The sequence below is a fragment of the Parasteatoda tepidariorum genome, chromosome 4, assembly GCF_982258835.1.
Source record: "Parasteatoda tepidariorum strain Cologne lab strain chromosome 4, Ptep-v5.0, whole genome shotgun sequence".
NCBI lineage: Eukaryota > Metazoa > Arthropoda > Arachnida > Araneae > Theridiidae > Parasteatoda > Parasteatoda tepidariorum.
This window is the reverse complement of record NC_141758.1, coordinates 12,723,970-12,745,533: the sequence shown is the minus strand read 5'-3', so window position 1 is coordinate 12,745,533 and position 21,564 is coordinate 12,723,970. Positions and strand designations below refer to the sequence as shown.

The 21,564-nt window shown below is 30.8% G+C and overlaps 1 protein-coding gene across 5 annotated transcripts in view; it reads left to right on the top strand.

The window, feature by feature from the left end:
* The window catches only part of pum (pumilio), an 89,278-nt gene extending 68,141 nt beyond the window's left edge, over positions 1 to 21,137 (top strand). For 3 of the 5 annotated variants that reach the window (XM_016071310.4, XM_016071311.4, XM_016071307.4), the window contains 3 exons: positions 1,710 to 1,957; positions 10,068 to 10,151; positions 17,223 to 20,125. In XM_016071310.4, the coding sequence (XP_015926796.1) occupies positions 1,710 to 1,957; positions 10,068 to 10,151; positions 17,223 to 17,460 (570 nt within the window). In that variant the 3' untranslated portion in view covers positions 17,461 to 20,125. Of the gene's footprint in view, positions 1 to 1,709; positions 1,958 to 10,067; positions 10,152 to 17,222 lie in introns of all 5 variants that reach the window. The other 2 variants (XM_071181982.2, XM_016071308.4) reach the window with 1 other exon arrangement.
* The last annotated feature ends 427 nt before the right edge of the window (positions 21,138 to 21,564 follow it).

Genomic DNA, 21,564 nt, shown 5'->3' with positions numbered 1-21,564 from the left:
TTATAATAAAGGGTGAAAAAACTAAACAGGCTACATTAAAATTTAAAAAAAACTTATTTAAAAAAAAAGAAAAAGAAAACCTCAGATAGAAAAAAATTATTGGTTTAATGAGTTTTCATTTTAAGAAAATGAACGCTGAAAGTTTTAGATTTCTTCCTAGTTGCAGTAACTTTCGCTTTTTACTATAAAAAAAAAATAAATGAAATAAAAAATAGATCACGTTGCAACTTATTATCTATTTTATTTTATTTATTAATAATTTATTTATTTATTAAAATACTTTTTACTTATTTATTTTACATAATTATGACAAAAAAACAGTATATAAAATTAAAACGACCCCCCCCCCTACCAAAAAAATCTATTAAGGAAAGAAAAAAAAAATATATAGTTAACAATTATTTCAGCCAAATATGTTATTTAACCTAAATTTCAACTAAAACGTCTACACATAGGAGTACAAAACATCAACATGAACCAAGAGTTTAAAAAAAATTCTAATGAATCGATTAAATCGTTGAAAAATTCGGCATAGATAACATGAACTATCTCTACCTTGAGCAAAACTATTATCCCCTTTTAAAATTAGAGTTAATAAGATTTAACATTACACTTTTACCAGAAAATTCAACTAATAAAAGAAATTAACTGCTTTAAAAACTGTATCAGTTAAGAAATTAACCCATCTAAAAATCAATGAGCAATTCATAATAAATAGCACAAATATTGAGAAACTAGCTCAAAATTAAAAAGTAACACAAAAACAAACCCCTGCTTTAACCCCCTTAATATTAGAATATGTTAAATTTTCTTCTTTGTATTAAAAAAAATAGCAACCGATTAGGTAAAGACCATCATTTAAAGTTAAGAAATACAAGCGAATCATGAAGTTATTCTAGAATCAGATTAAATAAGTTTCCTATTGGTCTTGGAGTCAGCCAATCAGGAATACTTCCCATATAAGCCTTGATCATAGCTACCCCCCTTGAAATGCGCTATTCTTGTTTCCATAGCAATAAGTGGGCTCAGACTTTGTGGCAGGGGGTGTTCTTAACATAGACTAACTATAATTTTATATATTAACAATAATTTTTTAAATTGAACTAATATAATTAACCTGTTCAATTTGATGTCTATATTTTGTAAAGTAGCTCAAAGCAAAGTGAAAGGACTAGGATTTCACTTAAGTCTCTTAGAGGCAAGGGTTATTAATGTTGTAAATTATTTTCTAACAAATAATAACTTTGAAGAATGAAACCCTTTTCAAAAGTATTGTTTGCTGTGACACTGAAAAATAGAGTGGCTTGCAGAAAAAATTTATTTTTTCAAATATTGACTTTTGTACCTGTTATATTTTGCATCTTCAATTCTGTGTTACTCTATAAGACATTGTTTGATTCTTTCTTAAATATGTTAAATTTGCCTTAAATCTCGATCATTGAAAAATTTAGTTAATATCATTACTTTATCTTCATCATCATGAAAATTAATATTATAGCAGAGTTATTTATTGTTAAATTTTAAATTATATATTGTTTAATTAAAAGGAAAATAGACCTTTTTAAAGATTTCAAGAGAAGCTTTTTATTATCTGTTGGCCTTGCTTTGTTTATATCTAAGTATGCGTGCAATTATTTGTTTTTCTTTTTCTTTATGTGGAATAATTTAATGTACTTAAATAATATTTTTCTCTTTTATTATTTATACAGGTTTATACTTTATCTACACACCCATATGGTTGTCGAGTAATTCAGCGCATTTTAGAGCATTGCACTCCTGAGCAAACATCACCTGTTTTAGAAGAGTTGCACCAACACACTGAACAGCTGGTCCAGGACCAATACGGCAATTACGTTGTCCAGCATGTACTTGAACATGGCTGTCAAGAAGATAAAAGCAAGATTGTAAATGTAGTTAGAGGAAAAGTCTTAAGCTTGTCTCAGCACAAGTTTGCTAGGTAAGCCAACAGCTAGTCTTTTGTGCTGAATCTGCCAAATCTTTTGTGTATCATGCCATAATTTTACCCTCTCTGAGGACGATTTTCCTATGTGATAGCGAAATGTATTTCTCTAGAGCTTAACCCTCTTGATGTTTTGACATTTTCATTTTTATTTCTTTGAAATGTTCAACCTTTTTTCTGACTCTCGCTTGGCGGGTGTGTCAGCGAAAAAAATAGAGTTAGATTTTTCATATGCACCGCCGTTTGGGGGGAGGGATAAAAAAATTACTTTTTATGTGTAGAACCACTCATGGGTTAAACATACCATCATGTGATTATTATTTATTTTCGTAATGGATTATTTATGTGTAAGGGTATCAGAATTGTTTTAAATCATAATTAGAAATTCGAGAATTGTAAAGAAAAACTTAAACTTTATTATCAATATAAAATTAAGATATTATGAAAAATCTGTAGAAGTTGGCAGCTCTGATGCATTCTAGTCTTCAGTAGGAGAATCGTGTATTGAACTAATAAGTGCATTTTAAAATATTTTCTTAAGCAAAAAATATTGATAATATGGATTAAATCTTATTTTCTGTCTTCAAATCCCTTCAACAGCTATTTCCCTTCGTCCTCATCTTTAATGCATTCTAGTAAGCATTTCAATAAGAGAAATGCTTACTGCATTAAAGATGATTCATTGATTATTGATGAATGATTATTTTTACACTTCGCTCATGATATCAATTTATTTTGATGTATTTCATAGTATAAACATTTATTTGTGGCTTGCTATTTACATTTCCAGTTCTTCCATTAAAAAATTACTAGCATTTAATGCTGTGTTTTTCACAGACATGATTGTGTATGTGTGTTACTATTATTATTTTTACCAAACGTAAAAAAAAAGGAAGAAAATTAAAGGTATCAATTTGTAAAAGGTAAAGCTCTTACTCTTCTCCAATTCTGTCACTTCCAGCATTAAGTAAGGAATCGAAAATTCAGAACACAATTATTCTATCAATAGAAAACTAAAAAAGTTCCTTTCAGCATAGTGTAATTGTTGGGTTAATTAACTTTATTGACAATGTGGCTCGTTTTTACCGAGATCTTAAATTTGGACTAGTCTATAAGAGTTGTAACGTATCATAAGCTATATCAAGAACTATTCAGTTTTTCTTTTAAATAAAAACTTTTATTAACAAACACAAACATTAAGAAATATGCAATACCCGTAACGGGATAGTGAAAACATCATAAACAACTGGAAAACCCGTAATGGGATATAAGGAAACTCAAATTCCACAATAAAACTAATCTAAAAAGAATCAACAACTCTGTCGTTCTAAATATTGACTTATAATTTAATCGTCTGCTTTTATTTTAAGTTTATCTCTTTATGCGTTTACTTTATTTTAATTATGATTTTGCAAACCCATTATTTCTTAAATATTTTTAGACTTTACAATCGTCTGCTTTTATAAATTCTTTAATATTTTTAAACTTTACAACTCCTCTCCCCTTGGAAGAACTTTTCCATAGAAAACAGGGGAAAAGTTTATTATGAACTTTTTTGTGTCCTCTAAAACTTTAGGTTGAAACCAATGCATTATGTTATAATCAAAACATTTCACTTTTAAATTTAAATTTTCTAATTGTCAAATTAAATGCAAGATACAATTTTTACATTAGAAGTGATGTACAATAATTAACTTTAAAACTTAAAATTTCTAAATTATTTTTAGACTCTTGCAGTAAACATTAATAGACAATTCACTTGTAACTCAATTTTGATATCAAAGTGAAATATTCGAAATAAAATTAGAATGTAAATAAATATTATAATTTAACTTCACACAAAATAAATACAAATTAACATAACTATTTACATATATACAACAATATCTAAAAACTGAAGCTAACCAAATTTTTTTTCAAAGTGCTTATTTCTTTTTTTTATCTTGGTATAACTATTTATTTTTTTTAATCCAAACAATATACTTAAGATTTTTAAGCTTCACATAATTAGATTCTACTCAATCTTGTTAATATTTATCTGCATAAAAAAATAACATATTTAAGAACACTAGCACTTTTCTCTACAAACAAATTCGCTTAACACCTATGTTTCATTTTCAATATAATCATTTTTAAACACTTTCTTAAATTAAACTTAACTGGTTCAATTTCAAAAACTTCAATGCATTTTTATTTTATATTTTCACCTTAATTAGAGCTTTAATTCAAACTTTAATAGCAACTACTTTCTTTATGAGTTAGTTTTTTAAAATAAATAAATCATACATATGAATAAGGAAATAAGACTAATCTGTATGAATATCAATAAGAAAAACAAACATTATTTACATATTCCTCCCCCTCAATTAACTTTTGTCTAATTCAAATCAAGAACTTAAAGATACTCTACTGAGACAATCTGCATTCTTGTTCTTAGTACCAGCTCTATGCACAATTTTAAAATTAAACGGTTGTAATGCTAAAGCCCAACGCATAAGTCTGGCATTTGAACTAGCATTTGTTTTAAGCCAGGTTAGCGGGTGATGATCAGACTGGATAGTAAACTTTTGCCCATCTAAATAGTGTCGTAATTTTTTGATGGCAAAAATTATACTGGCGCATTCTTTTTCCGTAGTACAATATTTTTTTTTCGGACTCATTAAACTTTTTACTCAGATATATTATGGGGTGTTCATGGCCTTCATTATCTAGTTGTGTTAATACCACACCCATACCAATTTCCGAAGCATCTGTTTGCAAGATAAATTCCTTTTCATAGTTGGGAGAGAAGAGTATAGGTTGGCTCGTTAATTTTTCTTTTAGTTTCTTAAAGGCTTCTTCGCATTCAATCGTCCAGGTAATTTCTCCCTTTTTTGTTTTGCCTTTTAAAGTGTCTGTTAATGGTGCAACCAGAACAGAGAACATTGGTATATATCGACTGTAATAGCCCGCTAGTCCCAAAAATGCTCTGATTTCAGTTTTGGTCTTAGGTACAGGAAATTCGGCAACTGCTCGTGTTTTTATATCAGAGGGTTTTCTATAGCCTTGTCCGACAATATGTCCTAGATAAAGAACATGATCTTGCGCAAAACGGCATTTTGAAGGTTTCATTGTAAGTTCTGCTTCTTTGATACGCTGCAATACACAATTAAGATGTTCTAAATGAAGATCCCAGGTATCTGAGAAAATTGCTATATCATCAAGGTATGGCACTGCAAATTCTTCTAAACCCTTTAGTAGTCGTGCCATTAATTTGCTAAAAAAATAGGGGGCATTCTTCAACCCAAATGGAAGTCGTAATGGCCTATAAGTTCCGAAACTGGTAACAAAAGTAGCTAATCTTTGAGCGTTTGGACTAAGCTTAATTTGCCAATATCCCTTGGCGAAATCTAAAAGACTGATAAATTTTGCCTTGGCTACCTCTTCAACTCGGTCTTCTATGTTCGGAAGTGGGAAATATTGTGTTACCGTTATTTCGTTGAGACGACGGTAATCAATGCAGGGCCTTGGATCTTTATTTGGTGCTTCTACTAGGATCATAGGAGAAGTATAATCACTCTCACCTAGATCAATAATTTTTAAGTCCAACATTTTCTGTACTTCAGTTTTTAAAATTTCTGTTTGTCTGGGTGAAGTTCGGTAAGGCTTGGAAATAATTGGCTTATTTGTACTAAGTTGAATGTCATGCTCAATTAAGTTAGTTTTTCCTGGGTTATTTGAAAAACTTTTCGAATATCTTCTTAAAATATTCCTCAATTGGTTGATTTCATGTCCGTTAAGGCGATTATCTAGGTGACTGTCTTTAATCATTTCAGATACATCAAATTCATCTGGTGAAATATACACTTGTGGAAAGTCAATATCTTGTTCTAAAGATGAAGAATCGTTTTCTGCACATGATAGAAAATTAATTATTGCAGGCCGTTTATAATATGGTTTAAGCATATTTACGTGATAAATCTGTGAACTCTCTCTTTTTCCTGGAATATTCACTAAATAATTAGTTTCAGACATTTTGCTTTCTATCTTCCCCGGCCCAATCCATTGAGCAGACAATTTATTAGCTCTAGATGTAGCCAAAACAAGAACCAAATCTCCGGCACTAAACTCTCTCCTAATACTATTTTTATCGTAATACGATTTCCTTTTTAACGCTGCATCTTCCATCTTGTTAACTGCAATTTCTTGGCATCTTTTTAAACGGTTTATTAGGTGAAAAACGTATTCCGTCGCAGGAGATTCGTCTATTTCTCTTTTGGTCCACTGTTCATACAACAAAGTTTCAGGAGTACGCAAATTTTTTCCGTGTACTAACTCTGCTGGCGAAAATCCTGTACTTTCATGTGTTATAGTTCTCAAAGCCAAAAGGGCAAATGGTAAAAACTTCTCCCAGTCAGAACTAGACTCCAAACAAAGTACCCGCAAAATCCGCTTGATAGTTCTATGAAATCTTTCTACGGGATTCGACTGTGGGTGATGAACGGAACTATGCCGAACCTTTATGCCAAATCGATCAAAAAACTCAGTTGTTAGCATGCTCATAAAAGAAGTTCCTTGATCGCATTGGACTTCTCGTGGGAAACCAGTTCTACAAAAAATATTAAGTAGGGCATCAGTCACCGACACAGATCCTATATCATTCACTGGGATTGCTTCTGGATATTTTGACGACATACAAATGGCCGTAATCAAGTATCTTTTTCCACTTGGCGTGGTGGGAAGAGGACCAACTGCATCAACGTTTAGTTTTGAGAATATTTCCTGTATGACCGGTACAATTTTTAAAGGAGCCTTTTTTTATCATTTAGTTTCCCCGCTTTTTGACAACTATCGCAGGTTCGTACGAATTCTTCCATCTCTTTATAGCATTTTGGCCAAAAATAATATCGCGCCAATCTATCTTTGGATTTGGTTACACCAAGGTGTCCGGAAGTACTTTCATGACATAACTTTAAAATTCGGCTTCTAAATTTCTCAGGTATAACTAAAAGTTTTTTTTTCTTCTCCTAATCGTCCTTCTTGGCATTTAAAAAGAAGTTTTCTTTCAACCAGATAGCGATGCTTACTGTTTTGATTCTGAATAACTTCTTCCACAGTTTTAAAAACTGATTTTAACTCGGCACTTTCCTGTTGAGCTTTAATGAATTCATCGTGATCTACCTGTATTAAAGAAAGTTCATCAGAGTTGGCATTTAGAGTTGGTAATATCTCTTCCATTTCTGAACTGACGGCATCCGTTTCTAAAACTGGCTCGTCATCTTTTTCATCTAAAATAATTTCTTGATTTTTATTATCTTGTTCGGAAGAGTTTTCGGTATCGTTCGAATTTTGTTGCTCATATTCTTCATTTTCTGCTTTTAAACGAGCTTGCGATCTGGTACTAACTGCGTTTAACTCTGAAATTTGCATTGGCGTCATTTGCAGATTTGGCAATCTAGCCGCTGTTCTATTCCCAAGGAGATATCGACCTTTATCCAACTCACTTCTAACCACAGCCGCTTTGGTTACAATGTTGCCAAACTGACCAGATAACGAAACTTTTGCTAATGGTAAACAAGTTGGGCCTTCATCTAATGGTTGTTGTACCCACACAGTTTCGCCAGTGAACATATCTGGAGTCACATATTTTCTGCATATGATATCAATAGTTGCACCTGAATCTCGAAGAACTGGCATCCTAATTCCATTTACTTTCGCCATAAGAGTGTACGGAGTTAGTAATTTGTCTTCTTCGTGTCCTGCTCCGATTCGATTAACTTGAGCGGGTGGCTTTTGGCACTTAAGCTTCGGGCACTGAGGTCGTAAGTGATTAGTAGATCCACATTCGTAACATTTTAAAGGCGTACGTCTATCAAATTGATCATAAATTGCTTGCTTGTACTTATATTTTCTTTTATTTTCTTCATTTCGGCTATTCTTTGAAGTAGCTCCCTGTGAATTTTTCCGTGTGGCATTTTCTTCTCGCCAATTGAATCTCCGATTTTCAGAATCTACCTGCAAGTCAATTCGTTTGCGACTTCCACGTACATTCTCGTACTCGTCAAGTATTTCTGCCAGCTTTGTAGATGAAGTTATTTTTGACCAAGTGTCTATAAAATGATCACGCACTTCATTGGGAACTCTTCGTTTAGTTTGATCAGTAACCATTAGATCCAGCAAGGTTTCAAAATCTTTTACTTCCAATCCTTGAACCCATTCGTTTAAATAGTTCCTTAATTCAAAAACGAAATCTTTCCAACTATTATCGAACTTCTTTTGGTGCTGAATAAATTTGATCCTAAATTTTTCTGGACTTAGCTTAAACCTCTTCATTAAAATTTCCTTAACATGATCATAGTTGTACGTTTGTTCTTCAGATTCTCTTGCTATTAATTTTGTTATGTCAGGTGAAAGAAAAGATAATAAATGAGTAACCCACTCTTCTTTTGGTATTTCTGCTCGTTTTGCTTGACGCTCAAAATTTACTAAATAAAGACTGATTTCATCTTCCTTAGGATCAAAATTCTGCATTAACTTATGAATATCTAACTTATTCCGCAGAGTAGTGCCAATATTTTGATTTGAAGGGCCACTTAATTGGGCACTAAGCCTTAATTTCTCGAGTTCAAATTGGCGTTCTTCTTGTTTTTGCCGTTCTTGGCGTAGTTTTTCTTCCTCTTCTTGGCGTTTTCTTTCTTCTTTTTCTTCTTGGCGTTTTCTTTCTTCTTTTTCTTCTTGGCGTTTTCTTTCTTCTTTTTCTTCTTTTTCGATACGATTTTCTTTAATTGCTTCTAATATTTCTTTAACTAGATTCACTTCGTAATTTTCAGATTTTTTTATAAGATTTATCAACTCACATACTGTAACATTTTCAATAATAGTTTCGCCCAATTCCTTGCATAATTCTACCAAATCACACTTTTTTGCTCGTCCCAAGAAAGCCATAAGGAATAATATTTGGAACACAATTCCTTTAAACCAAATGGTAAATCGATCCCGACGCTGCCACCAATTAAATATAGCTGTAACGTATCATAAGCTATATCAAGAACTATTCAGTTTCTCTTTTAAATAAAAACTTTTATTAACAAACACAAACATTAAGAAATATGCAATACCCGTAACGGGATAGTGAAAACATCATAAACAACTGGAAAACCCGTAACGGGATATAAGGAAACTCAAATTCCACAATAAAACTAATCTAAAAAGAATCAACAACTCTGTCGTTCTAAATATTGACTTATAATTTAATCGTCTGCTTTTATTTTAAGTTTATCTCTTTATGCGTTTACTTTATTTTAATTATGATTTTGCAAACCCATTATTTCTTAAATATTTTTAGACTTTACAATCGTCTGCTTTTATAAATTCTTTAATATTTTTAAACTTTACAGAGTTTCAATTCAGTATTTTAACTATTAGTGTAATTAATGGGTAATTGGCCTTATTGACAGTTATACTTAATAAATAATTCGTTTTTATTGAGATAGATGCCTCAAATTTGGACCATATGCTTTTTATGAAATAAATAAAAATAATTAATAAGGTTTCAATTCGATATTTGTAATTTTTGTGGTAATTAGCCTTATTGACAATAATGCTAAATGACAAATTTTTCCGAGATATAAGTCTTCAATTTGGAACGTGTGTTCTTTATCTGTGCATATGTATGTGTGTGTTTCTATCTATATATATCTATATATATATATCTATTTACATACATGTATAAAATGTGCCTTTTCATACAAGTTTTACCTCAAATTTTTCCACGCTGATGATTTAATTGCTTTTTAAAATTTATGTTACTCTTGTTTAATTTGCTTTTTCATTTTATTAATTTCCATTTGAAAGGTGATATTGTGTTATAGATTTTTATTGTGGTTTGCCATGAAATGAAAATTAAGTTATAAAGTTGTGTTTACAATATCACTATCAAGTGGAGAATTCCCTTATAATTTTCCAATTTTGATTTCTAACTAATAGCATAAGAATCGTTTTTTGTGTGAGATTGAATTTATCCTTTGTAATAGACCAAAATGCCATTTCTGCTGGTAATTTTAGTATTTTTTTCATTGCAAAATTTAATTTGATGTCTTTTAATAATGCTTGCATGTTTTCATTATAGCAATGTTGTGGAGAAATGTGTGACTCATGCTACACGTTCTGAACGAGGATATCTCATTGAAGAAGTCTGCACCTTTAATGATGGGTATTTATAACATTTATGTTTTAAATCACAATTATTCATAACTTATTTTAGAGTAGACACACAAAAACATGTTGTAATTGATATACTTGAGCATTTTATGCTTAACATCTAGTATTAAGATTCATGTGCACAAAGGAAAAGTTTTGTTATAAATCTAGCAAAAGAAGTTAAGAACATGGAAAAAATTTTAATTTTTGGACATTTGCTTTTTGAAAAAGTTTTTATGTAACAAACTTACATTCTTAGAAACTTTTCTAGACTTTTTTTTTCTTCTCAAGGATTGAAGGTTGCTTATAATTAACAGTCTTTAGTTAAAAATTTTATGAAGTGTTTGGATTTATTGAGACACAAGAGTATGTACAGTAATGTGGGTAGATCATAATATCGTGTAATGCAACTAGTAGCTATAAAATACGTAGGAAGGATAATGATTTGGTATTGATAATTGTGCATGCTTTAGAAATTTCATTGGTGTTTTTTGCCTTAAAAATTATTATGTATTTTGAAGTGATTTATTGCATAGCTGCACATTATTTTTTGGATTGTTTCTTTGTATTTTGAGAGAAAACGAAGTGAATTTTTTTTAAACCTATAAATAGAGTATAAACCCTGAGTTTGTATTTTATCAATCATCACCAATTTTGTTCAGACTTTCTATTTTATTTTTACAACACTGAAGCATTTTTTAGAAAAATAATTTTGAATTTTCTTTTTCTTTTTTATCCTGTATGTTTATTCTTCACGTTTTTAAAGAAGAAAATTCTTTTTTTATAATAAAGCTGTTAAGATAGATCGTTGGTTCTCTTTTTCACCTAAGTGGTATTTATTTCACAGTGGCAGAGTTCATAATTTTAAATATTAATACATGTGGAAAGAACTCATAATTTTACCAATATTTGTCATTTGCCTATTGTAGTAAATAATTATTAATAAAAAAATTCTGGCATTAAAATTTATTATTTTATTGTACTTCAAACAAATTTATTTAACTAAAAAAAAAAAAAAAATCAATGAAAAGGGATTATTTCTGAGAACTTTTTTTAAAGAGGATTGTTAAAATAAAACTGTGCCATTTTGTTGCCAATGTTGAAAAAGCATACCAGTAATTGATTTAAAATTCTACACTCATAAATTTAAATAGAATTAATCCTAAAGTGATATTTTCTTAAATTATATGTATTCTTTATATGACTGTCACATCAATTAAAGTGCTCTTTGTGGGATATTTGTCGCTGATATTGGAAAAGTAGGGGACACATGTCAAAATTACTTTATTTTTAATCCTTTTGGGATTTTCAATGCTGTTAATTCTTTGCCATTGAAAATTAAATATTTATACAGTATAAATAAGGGCCGTTTGAAAGCAAGCAAAACCAACCAAACTAACGAAAAAGAAATTTCCGGAAGATAATTTATTTTCAGATTCTACATACATTTCTCTTTTTTAAGCTTAGTTGCCGAATTTGTTTAAACACTTATCATACCTTACAACTAGATTTAGAATATCCTCTTCATGCTAACTTGCCACCTGCTCCGTTAACTAAGAAATAATGGCTGTTTTCACTTATTTATAATCATTGTACTGGTTGCCACCAAAATGATGTTTGAATTATTGGAAAGATGAAAATCTCTCAGCGCAAGGTCTGGACTGTAGGGAGGAGTGGTCCAAAACTTCTCAACCAAAAGAGTCCAATAAAGCTGGAATTTGAGCTGCGGAGAGTGTCGTTGTCATAGAGTAGCGAAATTCCCTGTCAACATGGCAAGGAATTTTGATGCTTCACAAATCATAATTTCACTAATCTGTCAGTGAGTGTATGCCACAGACTGTTTTTTTTTTTTGTAGACTAAAAACGCGTCACTGCAGGGATGAGATTTTTCCGCTTTTTAGCGGATTTCCGCTTTTTTCACTTTTATCTCTTAAATTTCAGCTTTTTTATCAAAAATTCAGATGTTCTAAAAATTTCATTTTTTTTTATAAGTATTCCGCTTTTTCAGAAAATTTACTGATTTTCAAAGAGAAACAGAAAATTCAAGCTACATAGCTACCAATCCTTTCTCATTTTTACTTATTTTACCTATTTTCTCCCCTTTTACACGCAGCAGATAAGATTTTCTGAATTTTTTACCTGCCCTCCAGATAGATCCGATTTTCGTAGTTCAAACGACGCTGCTTCTGACAAGCCTTTTAGAGGTCCCAAGCCTGGAATCTGCTAATATCTCGATTCTTATTCACATGATTTTAATATCAAACATAGCTTTTCATATTTGCATGTTGCGATTCGTATTCACGCGATTCGAATATTGTACGTTGCGATTCTTATTTACGAGATTTAAAAATCCGATATTGTGATTCGTATTTACGTCTTTTTAAAAACCTATGTAGCGATTCGTATTCACGCAAGTTTAAAATTCAATGTGTTGATTTGCTCATGCGGTTTATAATATCAAACATTGATTTTCATATTTATACGTGATTTTAAAATAAGGCATTGGAATTCGCATTCACACATTCTAAAAGTTATGCATCATAATTCTTATTTATGCAATCTAAAAATTACGCATCATGATTCGTATTTACACGATCTAAAAATTATGAATCGTGATTTGTATTTACGCATTTTAAAAATTCTATATCCCAGTTTGTATTTTCTCATTTTCAAAATCGTATATCTAGTTTCATATTCATGTGATTTCAAAATCCATAATTGTTATTCATATTCACGCAATTTTAAGATCAACTATCACGATTCTTGTAAGAAGTAAATTTTTTAAAAATTAGTTACTATAAAGGTGACTGTTTTTCTAACGGCGATTATTAGTACAGTGGAAAGTCGCGTATCCGGAATCGGCGGGACTTTCCGAAGTCCGGATAATCGATTTTTCCGTATAATAGACCCCCAAGGTAAACAGAGATTAAAATGATCTGAATCTAAGAAGCAGAAATTAAATAACATTATTTTTCGGGCAATAATGTTTTAGTATTAGAATGATATCTAATCAATCAAAAACAAAATATTTAAAAAAAAATAATTATTGCTATTATAAAAATAAATATAGAAAACTAAAAAAATTTACAGTTATGAAAATATTAATTGCTCTCTCCGCCATTTTGAACTAGAACGTTTCAAGCAAGAAGGGGAAATTCCCGTCATTCATTCATTAAGGTGGGTAGGTGAAGAAGCAAAATTCATTTCCTTCTTACTTGTCATTCAAGTTGAAGGGGGGGAAGTGACAAGTTCTTATTTTCTCTCCTGTCATTGGCTATCAATCAAGCATAAAGGCGTGGCATGCTGATTGGGTTCTCTTTATTTTTTCTTGTGTGACTAAAGGGGATTCCCCCTCCACTTTAACATTTGCTGTGTTTACCCTTTTTCACAGTACTTCTTTCCACTTTATCAAAAAGGTTCCAGGAAATGCCTCTTTTACTAGCCAGCTGCACAGGAAAGAAGGGGGGAGGGGACTCAATTGTGCTCTTTTGAAAACAAATCTCCCCCCCCTTTTCCTGCATTCCAGAGGAGGAGCATTACTAACGGTACGGTCTTGGTAGATCTTCTGTTCTCTTTTCTGTTGATTTATGGGTTTAATGCATAGATCACTAGAAGCTAAGAAAGGAAAACCTGTCAAAATACTTTTTTTTTTTTAAGAGAGTGGGGAAGATGAACAAATGTTTGTTTATTTTGATTGTTAAAAAGTGTCCGGGAAATTGACCCTTCCAGAAAAGGGACGTCCGGATATGGGACGTTACACTGTATATGTAAGTGTTAAAACATCAGAGAAACTGGAAGGGAATATATTCAAAACTTACATTCTGTGCTTGCAAAGAAGAAAAAAATAGGATTTGTCACAAGATGTTTGAAGATGGACTAATGACTAAATATAGCAAACATAAAAGATAATGCAAACAAAAACAATCACTTAAAAAGGGATTTAATTAAAAAAAAATTTGGGGGGGAAAAAGAGTTAGTTAACTCATCATCAAAATTTTATTTTTAACTGTTAACTCATCATCAAAATTTTATTTTTAATTGCTGTTATTTATGCTATAAAATGCAAAATTCTTATCAAATAAAAAACAATTATCTAAACAATTGCTGATTATCATGTAATTTTTTAAACTAAAATAGCAATTTTTATATGTTAAGGAGTTACTATATATTTCTACTTCACTGTTATTGATATGTTTCAGAGGGCTGTAGTTAGATGAGACTATAATATGAACATAATGATTCGGTCCATTGTTAAAGTTTTTTTTCTCCAATATAATTTAAAAAAGTAATATTACTGATATATTTGCTATAAATCCCATAACAGTATTTATTAAAAGAAATGAAATATTAATGAATATTCTCAGTAGTTTTAATTTGCTAAGCCAGGTAGTTTTTCAAGTAGTAATTGTCTCTTATGTGAACTGAAGAAAAATATAATTTCCAGCTTTATTTTTTCAATTGGTAATTTTTTCCCACTAAATGTTAAGCATCAATGTAATCGTTTTTATAATAATAGATTAGTACACAATTGTATGTCAACACATTATTTATTACCTTAAACTGTCTGGAATTTATTATTAAAGGGTTGCGCTTGCGTAAAATTTACTATCGTGGAAATTCAGCTTTTTTGCGTTTTGGTTAATCTCATCCCTGGTCACTGACCTGCGTGGTGGTAGATTTGTTAAATTTGAACATTTTAAAGACAGAAGAACTGACTGTACTGTTTACCTACACAGCTGCAACTGAGCATAATTGTTTCTAAGGGATGCCGGGACACGGCACAAGCCCTCGTTTCGACTCACATGTCACCTACTATTGTACACAACAAAACGGCCCTTACTTGAAAAACAATTCTCGTATTTATTTATATATACGAGGTCTGATCAAAAAGTATCCGACTTTTGTTCATAAAATAAACGTTTATTGTGATATAATTATTTAATACAAATCCCCTTCAAAGTAGTCCCCTTGGGCTGCCACACACTTCTCCCAACGCTTCTGCCACTGTAGAAAGCATCTCTGGTAGTCCTCCTTCGGTATGGCTCTCAGATGGTCTGTCGCATTCTGCATAATGTCTTCTCTGGTCTGAAATCTGGTCCCTTTTAGTGGCATTTTCAGCTTTGGGAAAAGCTAAAAATCGCAGGGAGCCATGTCAGGAGAGTAGGGAGGTTGACGAACCACTGGTGTGCTGTGTTTTGTCAAGAAGTTCTGAATTAAATGGGAAGAATGTGCGGAAGCGTTATCATGATGGAGCTTCCAACTGCCTGTTGCCCACAGATCCGGGCGCTTGCGCCTCACTGTGTCACGAAGGCGACACAGAACCTCTTGGTAGTACTCCTTGGTGATTGTAGTACCGTGTGGTGCGTACTCGTGATGTACTAAGCCACTGTAGTAAAAAAGGGCAGTTAGCATGACCTTGACATTGCTGCGAACTTGCCTTGCTTTTTTGGGCCTCGGGGATGAAGGATGCTTCCACTGTGTTGACTGGCGCTTGGTTTCTGGGTCATATCCATAAACCCATGACTCGTCACCTGTAATCACTGTGTTCATAAAGTCGGGATCACCGTTCACAGTTTCCAGCATGTCTTGTGCGATCTCCAGACGAAGGTTTTTTTGCTCAAATGTTAGCAGCTTTGGTACAAACTTTGCTGAGACTCTCCTGAGGCCCAAGTCGTCAGTCAAAATTGATTGAATGGAACCAAACCTAATACTCACCTCTTCTACAAGCTCTCTGATCGTGATTCGGCGGTTCTGCATCACCAGGTTCCTCACTTGATCAATGATGGCATCATTTTTCGATGTTGAGGGCCTTCCTGAGCGTGGTTCACTTTCAACTGATAAGCGGCCAACTTTGAAGCGGTTGTACCACTCCTTTATCTGTGTGGTGCCCATCTCTTCATTTCCAAACACTTGTTTAATCTTGCGTATTGTTTCCACTTGCGAATCACCAAGATTAAAACAAAATTTTATGCAATAACGCTGTTCGACTTTTTCTGGCATTTTAAAAAAACTAAAATCCGACACTCACTTGCACCTGTTCAATCATGAATGGCCTGACGCCGACTGACTTGTATTGGAGCTGTAGAAAAAAATGAGCATGCGCACTAGGCATGCTCACAACCACACATCGAGCCCCGCCCCCATAGCTGCGTTTGTTTGACCAATAAAAATTAAGGTCGGATACTTTTTTATCATACCTCGTATATATATATATATATATATATATATATATATATATATATATATATATATATATATATATATATATATATATATAATAACATAATAAAGACAAAAAGGATAAAAGAGAGTTCAACTAAAAAAGAAAAACAAATTACGAAAAATAAAAAGTTTTATTTACTGTACATAAACTGCGAGTGTATAGAACTTATAAAATAAGTTAAAAATATGGAGAAAACTAGGGAAAAGATATAAAGAATTTTGAAGTAGAAGAAGAGTTTTAAAAATCTAAAAAATTTTTAAAAAACATTTAGAAACTAAAATAAGGAGAAGATATCTCGTCATCAGCTCACACGAATATATCCGAAAAAATAATGTTTTCTTATATTGTATTAATATTGTATCAAAGCAAAACATATCAATACAATAGCAAAACATCGATGCTTGTATTGATATGTTTTACTAGGCTATAATAATACAATATTAGAGAGCACTATTTTTTCCGAATATAATTGTGTGAGCTGATGATTGTATATTTTACTTATTTTACTTTTTTTTTTTTTTTTAATTTGTAAATATTTCTTAAAAACATTTTTTAATAATTTTCTTTTTTAAAAAATCATCATGCAAATTCTAATTATATAATTAGACATTTTGAAAAATCTTACTAAAATGTAGAAATGAAATTCAAAGTTGAAGTTAAGTAATTGTCATTAACTAAATAAATGGACTTTTCATTATAACAGATGGTTAAAAATACCTTTTCTTGCAAAAAAAAAAATTCTGTGTTCTTAGGGAGGGCGGCTTATTTTTACATTTATAGGTATCAAAGGGCACTGGTATAAGGATATTATTTATCATTGATTACAAAAATGAAGTTTCTTGACTCTAATTGTTTTTCTAGGCCCCACAGTGCCTTATATGCTATGATGAAGGACCAGTATGCCAATTATGTGGTGCAACGAATGATTGAAGTATCTGAGCCCCCTCAACGTAAGCTGTTGCTGCACAAGATCCGTCCTCATATCACATCGCTGCGTAAATATACCTATGGCAAGCACATTCTTGCAAAGCTAGAGAAATATTTGATGAAAAATAATGAGCTAGGTCCCATTGGTGCACCATCCAATGGGAACATTTAAAAGCTAATCTTTAAAAGGTCCGGAGTGCATGCAGAAATAATATACACAAAATTGCAAAATTTGCTAAGGTAAAAATTATTTCGTGCTTTATTTTTATTAGGTACAGACTTGTAATGGGTTAGGCCAATTTTATTACTTGACTACCAAATGTAAAATACATTTAACTTATTGTTTTCAAATTATTTATTTTCGACTTAATATGGTTGTTGTATATAAGATGTTAACGGCACTCCGGCTAAAACAGAAAAAATAATCAATTATGTATGTAAGGATCTTACAATTGATTTTAATTTTTTTTTCCCAACTTACCTAAAAACTTGAGTGTTGTTTTGATATAGTTTTTAATGGGTACACCTAGCCCAGTAGTTGATATTGTACAGGATGTATTTACAGTGCATCTGAGCATGCATGGGTCATAAATTTTTTTTTTTGTAGATTTTTCTCAACTTAATAGTGCTGTTGTGGTTGTCGTGTGTAGTTTTATATCCTTTAATACATATTTAATAGTAGTTTTTACCTAAATTAGTGTACTTCAATTGAAAAAAAAACTTTTAACTGTTCTAAGCATAGTGTATCTATTTATGGTTATAATAATTGTTAAACGCCAATTGCCATCAAACATAAAATGCTTGGTTTTAAAGTTTATATTTTAAGGAAAAAAATAGCAAGCATTATCGTTGTTTGGCTTAAAAATCACTGCGAGCAAAGTGATTTTTTTCCTCCTTTCTTCACAGCTACTATATTATTTAAATTTATGTTCTTCCATCTGTGTTTTTCCTCAAGAACTAGCCTTAAGAAGTTCCTCAATATGAGGTTGTATATCAGAACAGCAATGGTTTTTTTAAAGCTAGGTATACCCAATTGTGTATAGTGTAAAATGTGTGAAAATAAAAATTTTGTAACATTTCGGTGCTACAGATGTAATTTTTAAATGCTAATTTTTGATAACGTCCTGTACAGTCAGCTGTGTAAAAGTGTAACTAACTCTTCATATGTTTTAGATGAACAGGTGGACATATGCAGCACGCTCTTCGCTGTTAGATATCATATTATAAATAATTCATGATGGATATCTTTTCTTTCTTTTAAACCTTAATATTAATTTTGTATATTAATTATTCATTGGTTTGTGTAGCTGTTTTTTCCCGTTAAAGTAACAAAAAAAATCCCTTGTTTGTTTTTGTAACTTTTTTTTAACCTTTAATATTTTGATTTATATAACAATGCTGTTAGTACACCTGTTCTACACTGCATTAAATTCATTACCAGGCAAGAATTGCCGAGTTCAAAATATGTGTTGAAATTTGTTATTAATTTAGAGTGCTAGTTTTAATTTTTCCTTTTGTCTTGTTTGACATTTATGTATTTTTCCTTCTTTTTTTCACGTATGACATGTCAGTAAAGTTGGGGATAATGATTACTAGCTATTTAATGAAATGCTGGAGTTCAAGATCCCATTTTATATGCATCACTGATGCCTTAAAAAGGGACAAAATAGCATTTTGACTATTTTGGATACAAATGCTCTAGAATTAAAGCATTCAAATGGACTTAATCAATTACACTGCTTATTATATCTAATTTCTTTAATGTTAAACAGTGTTATTTATCTAATACAGCCTTGTTTGTTGTTAATTTTATTTGGCAGTGTGTGTAATGGCATTTCCATGCATATTTTTTTCATTCAACGAAACTTAAGACAAGCGTAACTGGGCCATCAATTTTAGCCCTGTTATAAAAAAAATGTTCTAGTTTTTCTGTGTATTAAATGCTTAGATTTTTTGGTGAGTGTAGTTTTTTTTTTAATTGCTAAAGTTATAAAATACTGTCTTGTGTACTCAGCTTGTGATGGATATGGTAATTTGTGTATTCTTCCTTGGGAATAATGTCTGCATATTTGAGATGTGTTGTGGTTAACTTCAGTATTGTTTAGCTTTCTTGTAACAATATATATACATATATACATATTACTATATATAACTTGGCTACCTTAGCAGCAGTGTTGAGGTAGCTTGTTTTTTTGTAAAACTTGTGAAACATTTTTGTATTCAATTTTTATTGTAATTAGCTCATTGTAGAAATTGTATGTGCATGTAGAGTGTTTTAGAGAGCTATTGCTGTTGTAGATTTGGATTTTGTATATTTCTGCTCATTGGCCATTTAAAAAAGCCCTTTACAACTGTACAGAGGAAGGGTGGGAGGTATTCCTTAGCTTTTTAATTATGTTAATCGTGAATACAACAATTTTTAAGTGTGTGTCCTGTCAAAGTCTCAATTCCTCACAAAAGATAAACAAAATACTTAATAGCTCTCCAGTCACACAATTCATTAGAAGACATTAAGGAGGCTGAGCACATTTAAAATGACATTTTTTAAATAAAAAAAAAATTGGAACTTAACATGTAGTTAAGAATACAAAATATTGTTTGATTTGATTTTTTACGCATTTAAGTATTAGAATAAACTTTAAGCCAAATATAATAAGATTTTTAATCTGAAAAAAAAAATTTTTTTTCTTTCATCTGTAACTTTTTAATTTGAACTATTAATATTTCTTTATTTGATACAAAAAATGTTTTCTTTATTCATTTTAAATAATTATTTTTAGTGAAAAAATGTGAATTGCAATAAAAAATGAACTGGGCAATAAAAAAAAAATGAAAAATCTTTAAACATTATTATTTTAGTGGTTTTGAACAATGTGCTGAAATTTAATAGTCATTTTATTTCACGATGTGACTAATATCTGAAGAATTTAAGGAATTAATGTGTATTTCTATTTTAAATTATGTGCTGAAAATGAGTCAAAATTTATTTATTTTTTAAAAATGGACAACTCTAAACGTGCTCAGATCCCTTAGGTTTTGTTACACAGTTTCATGATTATAAGCATAAGGTCAACCCACCAGTCGATTGTAACGAATTCTATTGTAAATTCTAAGATATTAAAGGGTCCGAGTGAATGCATTAAGGATGTTTTTCTTTTTAATTTTTGTTTTTTTGTAAATATCATCTAAATAGACAAAGTTCATGCAATACAATATTTGTACAGTGTAATTTTATTTTGTTAATTTACCATGTGGGACATGCATTTGGTTGTTTCAGATGTATTATTTAGTGCGATGAAACATTTACAAGGAGCCAGATGGGGCAACCAGAGTTGTGTACATAAATTTTTAATTTCATAACACCATGTTCCTTATTTATTAAAATAATCATGTTAATTTTGTCGATCATATTAAATTATCCATGTAAAGTTTTGTAATATCCTATTTTATTTTATCCAAATAAATTTTTAAGGAATTTGTATGTACATATAAAAAAAAAATAAGAGAAATCAATATATTGTGATCTTACAAGAGGGTTGTTGCAAGTTCTGCACAAAATTTCTGTAAATTTTTTATATTTTTATGAGCGTAGATTCATTTAAGTGCATTAGCTTTCTTTTCTGTTTTGTACAATGTCGCGTCGTCGGAAAAGAAACTTGTAAATAAGTTTAAAAAAGACAAGTTTAAATAACCATTGAAATCATTAATTGTACATGTTCATTTTTTTTAAAAAATGTAAAATAAAAAATAAATGATTTCAAATTTTTTTTGGGCCTTAAATTTTTTACCAATATGGAGTTTCACATGCTCATTTTTGCCGAATGTTAAATGTAGTATGGTCCAAAGACATTCGAAAAAAAGGAAGAAAAACAAAAATTGTAAATAACCATTATTTGTTAATTAGTTCCATTTTAGGCCTAATTTTCAATTGTAACATAGAACACAGGTCTTCCATAGTTTCGGCCCCTTCTGAATGGATTAGACTTGAAATTTGCAGGTTTTACTTAATTTTACATTTCACATTCAAATAGATCTTGTAGATAGATATTGTAACTAAGACTGGGAAAATATTGCATCTGTAAAAAATTCATTTGTTTTTAACATTGACCATGTAAATGCGAGCATAATGAGTTATGTGTGATAAGAAGAAACATCTCTCTTGAACACGGTTTGATGTTTGAACACTAAAATTTTTAATTTTTTTTTTTAAAATCAATATTGTGCATACATGTAACATTTGTAAATGTTTTTGAAAATTTTCATTAATGCAAAGTAA